The 12,166-nt window shown below is 37.8% G+C and overlaps 1 protein-coding gene across 1 annotated transcript; it reads right to left on the reverse strand.

The window, feature by feature from the left end:
- Positions 1-980: 980 nt before the first annotated feature.
- On the reverse strand, positions 981-10,514 carry LOC117815935 (aspartate aminotransferase, cytoplasmic-like). Its single transcript, XM_034687967.1, has 9 exons — positions 10,251-10,514; positions 7,204-7,385; positions 6,993-7,116; positions 6,791-6,903; positions 5,243-5,347; positions 5,009-5,159; positions 4,768-4,933; positions 4,544-4,686; positions 981-1,922 (listed from the first exon to the last, which is right to left on the reverse strand). The coding sequence occupies exons 1-9, from the start codon at positions 10,357-10,359 to the stop codon at positions 1,783-1,785; spliced, it is 1,233 nt and encodes a 410-aa protein (XP_034543858.1). The 5' UTR covers positions 10,360-10,514; the 3' UTR covers positions 981-1,782.
- Between the last annotated feature and the right edge of the window lie 1,652 nt (positions 10,515-12,166).

Below are 12,166 nucleotides of genomic sequence, written 5' to 3' on the forward strand. Positions count from 1 at the left end.
GAACAGGGCTGAAAAAGAGGGGTTTACAGGCAGACCAGAATCTGATTTCAAAGTGTTTTTATGAGCAATAAACTTTAAAGACATGTTTTGGGGACCTCTTAGACCAGGGATGTCCAGACTTTTTTCAAAGAGGGCCACATTTGATGTTGTCAGAGTACCTCAGGGGCCAGTGGCTCCAACTGAGACTTAGGAATCTTAAGAGTTATATATGAGATGTCTATTCAATAACAATTATTTTACATTTTTTCTCAATAAATCAGTAACTAGGTAGTCCTTAGTTCTCCACAAGCCATGTATAGCTTTAAGAGTTCTTGTGTTTCTTCTTTATTACCTTCTTGCAGAATTCCCAGAGCTTTGGCTTTAGACAGGAAGTCCTTATGAAGCTTTTTGAGACATTTCTGGATTGACTTTAGTTTAGTTTGTGCGCTTGAAGGAAACTGCAAATGTACAGTTGATTCAGAATGTGATTAATTTCTGTGCTATAAACAACACAATTTAAGATGTAAGCTTGGGGCCATAAATAAATGGACCTCGGGCCGCAATTGGCCCCCGGGCCGTACTTTGGACACCCCGGTCTTAGACCAATATATATTGATGAAAAATAACATGATATGTCACCTTTAAAGACATGTTTTGGGGACCTCTTAGACCAGTATATGTTGATGAAAAAGAACATAATATGTCACCTTTAAAGTCCGAACCAGAGTATCTTTAGTTTCAATTAGTGTATGATTGTTTTGAAGAACATTGAGATTTGAATTCTAGACAGATGCTTTCATAATTTTGCATCAAACTAAGATTTAAATTTGGTTTCTTACCTGAATCTGTAGCATATTCAGAGGGATGTTGTGATTTAAATTATGAACCCCACATGACATCACTTCATAGAGCTACATCACTACATCACTACAACTAAACCCGTTGCATCATGGGTAATCATGGATGTTTGAAGAAATAAAAAAATGAGTCAGAGAGGAGAGTTTGGTTCCTGGTGTTTATAATTTATTACAGTACATGAACACACACACACACACACTGCTGTGCTCCACTATACAGACAACACCGCAGGATGGGAGCGTGGCCGTGTGAGCTCACGGAGGCTTTCTGTAACACAATAAGGGCACTGCAGGGCGGAGAGAAAAACAATAACAACAGAGAGAATAAACACAGAGAGGCGAGTTTGTTCCGAATGGCACCGAGTCGCTTTGTGATCTAACACCAGCTTCCTACTTTGTTTAGCTGCGCCGTCTGACAAGGCAAAGACCGACAACATGAGGCACATGCTCTTCTTTAAAAAGGACCCTCAAAGGGACCGCAGTGACGCCTCCTCTCGTGGTGCTCCCGGGGTCTGTTAGATTTAAAGGATCCTGACGGTGGAAGTAAGGTGAAGTGAGGTGGAGTGGAGGAAACATCAGGACCTTATATTGTGATTACATCTATTTACATCACCAGCATTTTGTTCAATGATTCAAACATCACTTAAGGAGCTGTGCGAGGAGAAGGAAGCTCTATAATGAGGTTAAAGGAATCACCATCCTGAGATCCTCGTGAACTGTACTGACCTCACTGAAATGACTTGTGCAGCACGTAAAGGGTTAAAATCATTGCACCTCCCGAATCGTTTTTTTAACCTTCATGTGAGGAAAAAGAAAAATCCTCCCAGTTGGTTTAACAGCTGCAGTTTAAACCAATCAGAGTGCAGGGGGTAAGCAGAAGAGGCAGGGGGGCAAGAGGTCACACACACACACACATGACGGTAAGTGGGCGGAGTCAGCGAGTCCGTTACTGGACTTTGGTGACGGCCTCGTGGATGGACTGGGCGACGTAGTCGATGTTCTTGGAGGTGAGGCCGCACATGTTGATGCGCCCGCTCGCCATCAGGTACACGTGCCGCTCTTTGATCATGAACTCCACCTGTTTGGCTGTGAAGACACGGAAACACAGAGACAGGACCAGCAGTTAAAATGTGCACCCCATGTACAGAGAGGCTCAGTCCTGGAATGTTGTTCCTGACTCTCTCCTCCTAGTTTCCTTTTGATCCACCTTCCTTAAGAGCCCGAAAATAAACTAAAATAAACATTAATAATCAGAGAAACAGGAAGTAGAGACCCTGCTTCATGCTTTGCTACATATCAGGGATATATAGAATTTTAACTTACATTCAATTAAACAAACTCAGATAAAAATGTTTGACCCACAGCTAGAATATAGTCATTTTTTAAAAGTCTTATTTAACTATTTATTTAATTAATTCATAAAATCAGAAGTAAACTTTTACACTTAAGTCAGGTCTAACTCTCAGAGTGAACGTAAAACATGAAGGGTTTCATCATTTTAGAACTTAAATGTTTTATTACTTTATTTATTTTGAACTGTTTTTTTTTTTATCTGTCTAATCACTTTTATTGCTATTTTTAATGACTTTATTTTAAATATTTATATTCTTATTGCCATTTTGGTGCTTCATTTTTCTTTTTAATGACACATATTTTATAACTTTAATATTTTATTATTTGATTTATTTGTTTTTTATTATTTATCAACTCATTTTCATTGCTTTTATTTTCTATTCAACTTTTAACCTTACCTTTATATATATATATATATTTTTTTTTCTTGTTACCGTTTTGATGCTTTATCTTATTTTGAATTATGTATATTTTATTCCTTTAATTTTTTGTATTGATTTTAATGTTTTATTATTTATTCATATTCACCTTTTTTTTATTTTATTTACTCCCTTAATAATAATAATAATAAGAACCAGAACAAGAAGTAGTAGAAGTAGTAGAAGTAGTAGAAGTAGAAGTAGAAGTAGAAGAAGAAGAAGAAGAAGAAGAAGAAGAAGAAGAAGAAGAAGAAGAAGAAGAAGGAGGAGGACAAGAAGAAGAAGAAGAAGAAGAAGGAGAAGGAGGAGGAGGACAGGAAGAAGAAGAAGGAGGAGGAGGAGGAAGAAGAAGAAGAAGAAGAAGAAGAAGAAGAAGAAGAAGAAGAAGAAGAAGAAGAAGAAGAAAAAGAAGAAGAAGAAGAAGAAGAAGAAGAAGAAGAAGAAGAAGAAGAAGAAGAAGAAGAAGAAGAAGAAGAAAAGAAGAAGAAGAAGAAGAAGAAGAAGAAGAAGGAGGAGGAGGAGGACAGGAAGAAGGAGAAGAAGAACAGCAAGAAGAAGAAGAAGAAGAAGAAGAAGAAGAAGAAGAAAAGAAGAAGAAGAAGAAGAAGGACAAGAAGAAGAAGAAGAAGAAGAAGAAGAAGAAGAAGAAGAAGAAGAAGAAGAAGAAGAAGAAGAAGAAGAAGAAGAAGAAGAAGAAGAAGAAGAACAGGAAGAAGAAGAAGAGGAACAGGAAGAAGAAGAAGAAGAAGAAGAAGAAGAAGAAGAAGAAGAAGAAGAAGAAGAAGAAGAAGAAGAAGAAGAAGAAGAAGAAGAAGAAGGAGGACGGGAAGAAGAAGAAGAAGAAGAAGAAGAAGAAGAAGAAGAAGAAGAAGAAGAAGAAGAAGAAGAAGAAGAAGAAGAAGAAGAAGAAGAAGAAGAAGAAGAAGAAGAAGAAGAAGAAGAAGAAGAAGAAGAAGAAGAAGAAGAACAAGAACAAGAACAAGGACAGGAAGAAGAAGAAGAAGAAGAAGAAGAAGAACAAGAAGAAGGACAGGAAGAAGAAGAAGAAGAAGGACAGGAAGAAGAAGAAGAAGAAGAAGAAGGACAGGAGGAAGAAGAAGAAGAAGAAGAAGTATAATAAAAATAATAATACAATAATGAGATCTTGATTTCCTGTTTGACCATCATAATGTAATAAAAACAACAGTCAGACAAACTTATTTGAAGAAGTCTCGGCCAGGTTCAAATTTCCTGCATGTCATTCCCCTACTCTCTCCCAGTTTCCTACACCATCCTCTGTCCTCTCTCCATCAATAAAGGTATAAAAGCCCCCAAAAGTACAACTTAAAAAAAAGGGTACATTACTTTCTTTTTCCCAATTTATTTTTCCCCAAGTATAACTTGTTGATTTATAATTCAAGACGAACCCACACCTGTGTGATATTTAAGAGGGGGTTTGAATTGTCAGTGATTTGAAAGTGGCTCGTCTGGGATTGTTGTAGTTTAAAGTAAACCATTAAAGTTGCAAATAAGCTCCAAAGATACAGGAGTGTGTTGGTAAAAGATGTGTCTGGTGTTTATGCGTCACTGTGTACGAATGGGGAGGGTTGAAAGTTTGGGAGAACTGACTCTAACTCAACAAGACTCACTCTGTAAATAAATATTAAGAATCTACACGAAGACGACCAGAGTGGAAGAAGTGACTTCTGTGAGAATCCTGATTCTTGCAGACTTCCAACGCCTCCAGATCTCTACCTCAGTGGAGTTAACTCATCATTCTGGCTGCTGTCATTGAGACAGCCCACATGGTGATGCAGATATAAACACAACACTGAGCAGAGAGCCTTTTAAAAGGTGCATACCTCCCCCTACTGTCCTGGAGTGAGTACTGAAGAGCCCTAAATCAACCCCACAGTCCCTGACTCGAGCTGCATCGTGTGTGTGTTCTCAACTTACGGTTCAGACCGGTGAAGCTGAACATGCCGATCTGCTGGGTGATGTGGTCCCAGGTCCCGGGGGTGCCCAGAGCCTGCAGCTTGGCCTTCAGCTGATCCCTCATCAAGAGGACGCGGTCTGCCATGGTCTTCACGTTACCCTGCCTGCAGAGAGCGTTTAACAGAGTGAGACGCTAACTCAGCAGAAGTTGGATTTAGCTCCGCCTCTAAGGAATGGAAGCGTACCATTCGGCGAAGAGCTCGGGGCAGTTGAGCGTCTTGCTGACGATGCGAGCGCCCTGAGACGGCGGGTTGGACCAAGTCGTCCTGACGATCTTCTCCATCTGAGACAGGATGCGGGTCAGGTTGTCTCCGTCCTTCGCGACCACCGTGAGGTTCCCGACTCTCTCGTCTGATAACAGAGAAGCACTGCGTTAGAACGAACACGGCGTGCATCGGAGTGTGAGCGAGCATCGAGTGAACTCACTGTAGAGGCCGAAGTTTTTGGAGAAGGACTGAGCCACGAAGAGCTCGAAGCCCTCAGAGACGAAGTAGCGGATGGCCCAGGCGTCTTTCTCCAGACTGCCGGAGGCGAAGCCCTGATAGGCCGAGTCGAAGAACACGAACAGATTCCTCCTCTAGAGGGAGAAATAACAGAACCTAAACAAACACGCTGCTTCAAAGTAAGATCAACATGAAGAAGTAAAACACCTCTCCTTACCTTCATGATCTCTGAGATCGTCTTCCACTGCTCCTGGGTCGGGTCGGTGCCGGTGGGGTTGTGAGCACAGGCGTGGAGGACGAAGATGGAGTGTTCTGGAGCTTTCTGTAGAAGAGGAGGAGGGAGAGGTCAGATCAGAGGAGAAGACACTAAAATCATCTCAGGGTGTTCTCTGAGGAGTGAATGTGGCCTGTTAGTGATCATGATCATATGTTTGATTTTATAATCATTATCTGCACTGACTCTCTGATGGTCTAACTATATATTAAAATGCATCCTATTTAATATTATATTATATCATTTTATCATCTTATATTGTTTTTATTATTATATTGTACTTTATGTATCCCTGGGAGGGAAATTCAGTCATTACAGAGCTCTTATAAACAGGATGTAAGAAAGTCAAAATATTAAGAGATGGAATAAAATAAGATATAAATATAAATAAAATAACATAAGGATCAAAAAAAAAAATTAAAATAAAATAGAATGAAATAAAATAAAGATCACATAAATAGGATAAAATAAATATAGAACAAATAAAATAAAATAAAATAAGATAAAAATATGAATACAATAAAAAAAAAGATAGGAAAAAAATAAAATAAAAAAGACCAAATATAATATAAAATAAAATAAAAATAAAGTATATACAGAAGCACAGAATAGTTAGAAAGTTATTGTGTGTTTCATTATTTTTATGTTATTATTAAATTTTACCATATTTTTAGTATTTTATTTTCATATTGTATTAATATTTTTATATTATATAATATTATGTTATTATCATATATTATTATTTATTTATGATTTATTTCTATTTATTATTTTATACTATAATTATTATATTTGAATTATTATTATATTACTATTACATTTTATTGTATTTTATTATTATATTTTATTAATGTTATTATCATTATCTTATCATTTTATTATACTGTTGTTATTATTATTCAATTATGTTATATTATTATTTATTTCAACAGATCATTTTATTATAGAGTACATTTTTAATATTGTCCAACTCTGTATAGACATTTCTACAGACCCATATATATTTATATTTATTTGTCATATTGTGTACAATCATCATAACCACACCAACCTGTCACTGCTGAATGACAACCATACAGCATGTGATCACAACTATTCATACTACAGTATGTGTAACATTTGTTCTTGTACTACTCTTGATGTTATGTCTGAGTTTCTGCAACAACATCATTCCCCCTGGGATCAATAAAGTGTTCTCTTATCTTAAAGCTTTAGTAGCTGAAGATAAATCCTTCTTCAAATAAAGAGTTCATGTCAATATTTATCACTTTGGGGAGATCTAGCTTCAGCACACCGAGTTTGGCTCGGCAGGCGGAGAGTATTTATGTGATCAACAATCCAAGTCGGGCATGTCACAACAAATAAAGAAGGTGAGGCTTTAATAGACTTCAGAGAACAAGAGAAGAGAAACTCAGGTGTGTGCAGTTTCATCTCACTGGAAAGGTGAAAGGTCACACGTGTGTTTGTGTGTAAAGAGTGGACTCCTCTCACCTCCAGGTCGTCCAGGAGCCCGGCGAGGTCCAGACCTCTGTTAGCAGCATCCCAGTAGTGGTACGGACGGATGTCTTTGAAACCGGCGTCGGCGAACACGGCGTTGTGGTTCTCTGAGAGGACAGAAGAAGATCCAGGAGATTTTAAAACCTTGATCATAACGTCTGAGATTGAAGGTTGCAATGCACAGGGTTGTACTCACCCCAGGTGGGCGCTGAGACGTAGACGGGCGTCGCTGTGTTGTTCACGCCGTTGTACCAACGCCGCAGGAACTCTGCCCCGATCCTCAACGCACCTGTGCCACCCAGAGCCTGAACGCCTCCCACCTGAGAGAGAAAGAACCGCCATTACTAAGATGAGTCCACATAAGAGGCGGTCCTGATCCACGTGTCTTGTGTGGGCATCTTCCTCACCCTGCTCTCCTTGATGGCGGCGCTGTCCTCTCCCAGGGCAACCTTAGAGGCGGCGGAGCGGAACTCAGGCAGGCCGAGGATGGGCAGGTACTCGTGGTTCAGGCTGTCGTCGTCCACGATGAGGCGCTCCACCTTCTTCACCACCGGCAGCACCCAGGGCTGGCAGTCATCGGTACGGTACGCTGGAGGGGACACAAAGGGATGAAGCACTCCAAGATCCAAGAGGCACACCCCAACGTGGACCAAGGTCACACTCGATAGCCTCACTGAACTAAGCCTGTGCATGTGCATGTGCATGTGCATGTGCGTGTGTGTGTGTGTGTGTGTGTGTGTGTGTGTTGCACGTATTTGACTCCTTAAGAACTCGTGCTGCCTCTCCCTGCATGCAGGCGTCTGCAGAGCTGCAGTGTCATATATCAGACTTCTCCTGCAGCTGGAGACGCTCTCTGAGGATCAGAGGGCCGACACTAAAAGGTCACACGAGGAGCTTGTTCCCTTTGGATCTGTGGATCACCTTGGAGGGTTTTTCGTTGGCCTTCAGGATAAATAACGTGCTGCTAAAATGTTCGAGGATTACAGGAACACAAGGGAGAACACCAGACCTTAGACGCAGGTCAGGGTCTGAACTGCAGAGTGTCTTTACTAATTGATGCTTCATTTCCCTCAGGCCCTGAATTTATGCTGTACTCAATCCACCATACTGGTTTGATGCACACTTCAATGTTTTGGCAACAAGAAGGTAGAAGATCCCAGTTTAGCTTAGCCCCTTAGAGGTACAGTGTATAGAAAGGAGAATATTTAGAGATACGTAGCGGTAAGACACCCGCTATGTATCTGCTGCTAAATATCACAAACTGTACCTTTAAATATTAAATATTACACACTGTACCTTTAAATATTAAATATTACACACTGTACCTTTAAATATTAAATATTACACACTGTACCTTAAAATATTACACACTGTACCTTTAAATATCAAATATCACAAACTGTGAATTCAAATATTAAATATCACAAACTGTACCTTTAAATATTACACACTGTACCTTTAATTACACACTGTACCTTTAAATATTAAATATTACACACCGTACCTTTAAATATTAAATATCACAAACTGTGAATTCAAATATCAAATACCACAAACTGTACCTTTAAATATTACACACTGCACCTTTAAATATTACACACTGTACCTTTAATTACACACTGCACCTTTAAATATTACACACTGTACCTTTAAATATTAAATATTACACACTGTACCTTTAAATATCAAATATTACACACTGTACCTTTAAATATTAAATATTACACACTGTACCTTTAAATATTAAATATTACACACTGTACCTTTAAATATCTCACACTGTACCTTTAAATATTAAATATTACACACTGTACCTTTAAATATCACACACTGTACCTTTAAATATCAAATATTACACACTGTACCTTTAAATATTACACACTGTACCTTTAAATATTAAATATTACACACTGTACCTTTAAATATCACACACTGTACCTTTAAATATCTCACACTGTACCTTTAAATATTAAATATTACACACTGTACCTTTAAATATCACACACTGTACCTTTAAATATCACACACTGTACCTTTAAATATTACACACTGTACCTTTAAATATCAAATAAAACACACTGTACCTTTAAATATTACACACGGTACCTTTAAATATTACACACTGTACCTTTAAATATTACACACTGTACCTTTAAAAATTACACACTGTACCTTAAAATATTACACACTGTACCTTTAAATATCAAATATCACAAACTGTGAATTTAAATATTAAATATCACAAACTGTACCTTTAAATATCACACACTGTACCTTCAAATAACACACACTGTACCTTTAATTACACACTGTACCTTTAAATGTTAAATATTACACACTGTACCTTTAAATATTACACACTGTACCTTTAAATATTAAATATTACACACTGTACCTTTAAATATTAAATATTACACACTGTACCTTTGAGAAACAAATACTTATGCTATATTTCACACATTTCTGCAGGTTTATTTGCATATCATAGATAATATATAGGAATAATAAGGTAGTAAATAATTTAAGGTACATTTAAGGTCACTTTTTCAACCTTAAAAAATATATACGTCAAGGATGACATTAGATGACTGATCCATAACAATATATCATCGTTTTATGCATCTTACTAAGGTGCAGACCGACTGTAGACCTTTGAGTAAACCAGACACAGAGTGATCAGATCATTTCTTCTGCAGAGCACACCTTTACTTTGTGAGCAACACTGCAGCAAACACCTCCCTGGTGTTATTTTAGAGCCCTATAGAGAGACTACATGACTGCAATTTGCACCACATGTTACGCAACTGATATATCCTGCAAGATCTGAATCACAAAGCTGGCAGCGTGCGTGACTGCAGCAGCTCTGGGATCACTGGTTTGGTGTTTTTGTGTGTATTTGCATGTGTTTCATGTTATGCAGTGTGTGTTTTTAATACTGCATGCACGTAACAACAACCAGAAGGACCTGAAAGATCAGCTTCAGCACAGTTAGCTGCTTTGTCCTAATTGTAATGTCCCTTTAATGCATCATAACACCTTTAAACAGCCGGTCTGAGGATATGAGGATGGTGCGTTCAAGGACACGTGAGAAAGTAGGATATGTGATACACTTGACATTATGACGAGCAGGCTACAGTTAAAGAGAAGTCATGAGACTGAGTTGTGCTTCCTTATAAGTGTGGTTTCTTCCAGTATTGGAAGATTCAGCATGTTTAGTGTTTATACTGAGGGAACAGGAGGAGCTGCAGCTAGCTGTCACTATGAATGGAGGCTCAGATGTCAGCTAGCTTCACTGCTAGCTTGTAGGGAAGGTCAAATGATAGGGATGCTAATGTTTAATAACATGATAACATCAGAGGACTCACTGAACGCTGCACAGCTAAATAAAGCTACCACAGAAACCTGGGCTCACTGTCACCAAGCTAGCTTAGCATGTAGCATTAGCATCACTTACCTCCAACTCCCAGGTTCACCTTCTGCGCGTGGCCGTCCTCCCTGAAGTCCGCGGACAGCTTGAAGACCGCCACCGGGGGGGCCTGGGGGACGTCGCTGAAGAGGGACATGGCTCAGGAGGAGGCAGGTGATCCCGGTGCAGGAGGAGGTGGAGGTGGAAACACGGAGGGGGAGACAGAGCTTCCTGAGGCGGGCTGAGAGGAAGAGACGGGCTGGGTTCACCTTCACCCTGCTGGATCAGGACGGACAGGAAGAGGCGGCGAGGGAGCAGCCAATCAGAGGGTGAGAAGAAGTGACGTAGAGAGGAGATAGCCAATGAGAGCAGAGGGATGGGAGGCACACAGGTTTTATTGACAAATTTGATCGTTTCTTGAGTTTAGCTGATATAACTTCAGAAATGTTGTGTTCAAAGTGTTTTAATACAATTTTTATATAATTAATTTTTTTCATAAATATTTTGGAAAAAAATTTAATCATCAATTAAACCAAATTAAAACTGAAAATAAACTAATATAATAAAGATCATAATAATAATAATAATAATAATAATAATAATAATAATATTAATAATAATAATAATAATAATAATAATTATAATAAATAATAAATAATAATAATAAATAATAATAATAATAATAAAGTGTGTTTATATTGCATCTTTTTGCAAAAATACAAAAAAATTACAAAGCAGGTTAAAAAAAAAAAAGGAAAGAGAGGAAAAAATTAAAAACAAAAAATATTTTTTTTAATACAATTTTTATATCGTTTACTTTTTTAATAAGTATTTTGGAAAAATTATATAATGATAATAACAACAACAAAACCACGACGACAACAATAATAATATTAATACTAATAATAATAATACAAATAATAATAACAACAATAATAATACTAATATTATTACTACTCATAATACTAATAATTTTAATAACAATAATAATAATAATAATAAACTGTATTTATATTGCATCTTTGCAAAAATGCAGAAAATTACAAAGCAGGTAAAAACAGGACATCAGATATTATTAATCAAGTAGTAAGTATTAATCAAGACAGACCAAAAATAAACATCAAAAATATTGATAATAGTGTAGAATTTACCCTCAGACATGTGCTAAACTTAATATAATGCGCTGCATTGTGGCATTGCAGACTGCTGAGACGTAGCCAATGCGTTATGTAAATATTAGTGAATTATCAATACGTGTATTTTTGCATTTATCTGCACTCACACATGGTTTATAGTCACGCTTACAGTTCAAATCTCATGTTTACATAGAAATGCTGATGTTAATGTGAGTATGGCACATGCAGTAGTTTCAAAAATGTCCCTTTAATGTCTGGTGCACAAACAAGAGTACAATATGTTCTCTAAAAAGTTTTTACTGTAAGAAATGAGATCATAATAATCATTTAAATTCTCCCTTTTCTCTTAAGTGTTATCTGTGCTTCAAATAAACACTCACTGATAAGTGTTGGGTAGTTCAGATAAGCTGAGAGTGTTATCATAACCATCAGAGTGGAGTCTATGACAACGTCTGAGAGGAGAGCCTGAGATCAGTCACAAGAGGGCAGTGTGAGCAAGCAGAATGAATGTGCAGAGTCAGAGTGAGTATCATAGAAAGATGCTTTATAACCTTTCACAGAAAAGAATACTAACGAGGGTTAAGGTTAGGATTAGGGTTAGGATTAGGATTAGGGTTAGGGTTAGGGTTAGGGTTAGGGTTAGGGTTAGGATTAGGGTTAGGGTTAGGATTAGGATTAGGGTTAGGATTAGGGTTAGGATTAGGGTTAGGGTTAGGGTTAGGGTTAGGGATTAGGGTTAGGGTTAGGGTTAGGATTAGGGTTAGGATTAGGGTTAGGATTAGGATTAGGGTTAGGGTTAGGGTTAGGATTAGGGTTAGGGTTAGGATT

Source organism: Notolabrus celidotus, chromosome 7, assembly GCF_009762535.1.
Source record: "Notolabrus celidotus isolate fNotCel1 chromosome 7, fNotCel1.pri, whole genome shotgun sequence".
In the NCBI taxonomy this organism is placed as follows: domain Eukaryota; kingdom Metazoa; phylum Chordata; class Actinopteri; order Labriformes; family Labridae; genus Notolabrus; species Notolabrus celidotus.

Coding starts and splice junctions, on each gene's coding strand:
- LOC117815935 (XM_034687967.1), bottom strand. CDS start 10,359: ATGTCCCTCTTCAGCGACGTCCCCCAGGCCCCCCCGGTGGCGGTCTTC. Junction 7,386..10,250: donor GGTGAACCTGGGAGTTGGAG/GTAAGTGATGCT, acceptor TGTCCCCTCCAG/CGTACCGTACCGATGACTGC. Junction 5,160..5,242: donor CGATCTCAGAGATCATGAAG/GTAAGGAGAGGT, acceptor TTCTCCCTCTAG/AGGAGGAATCTGTTCGTGTT.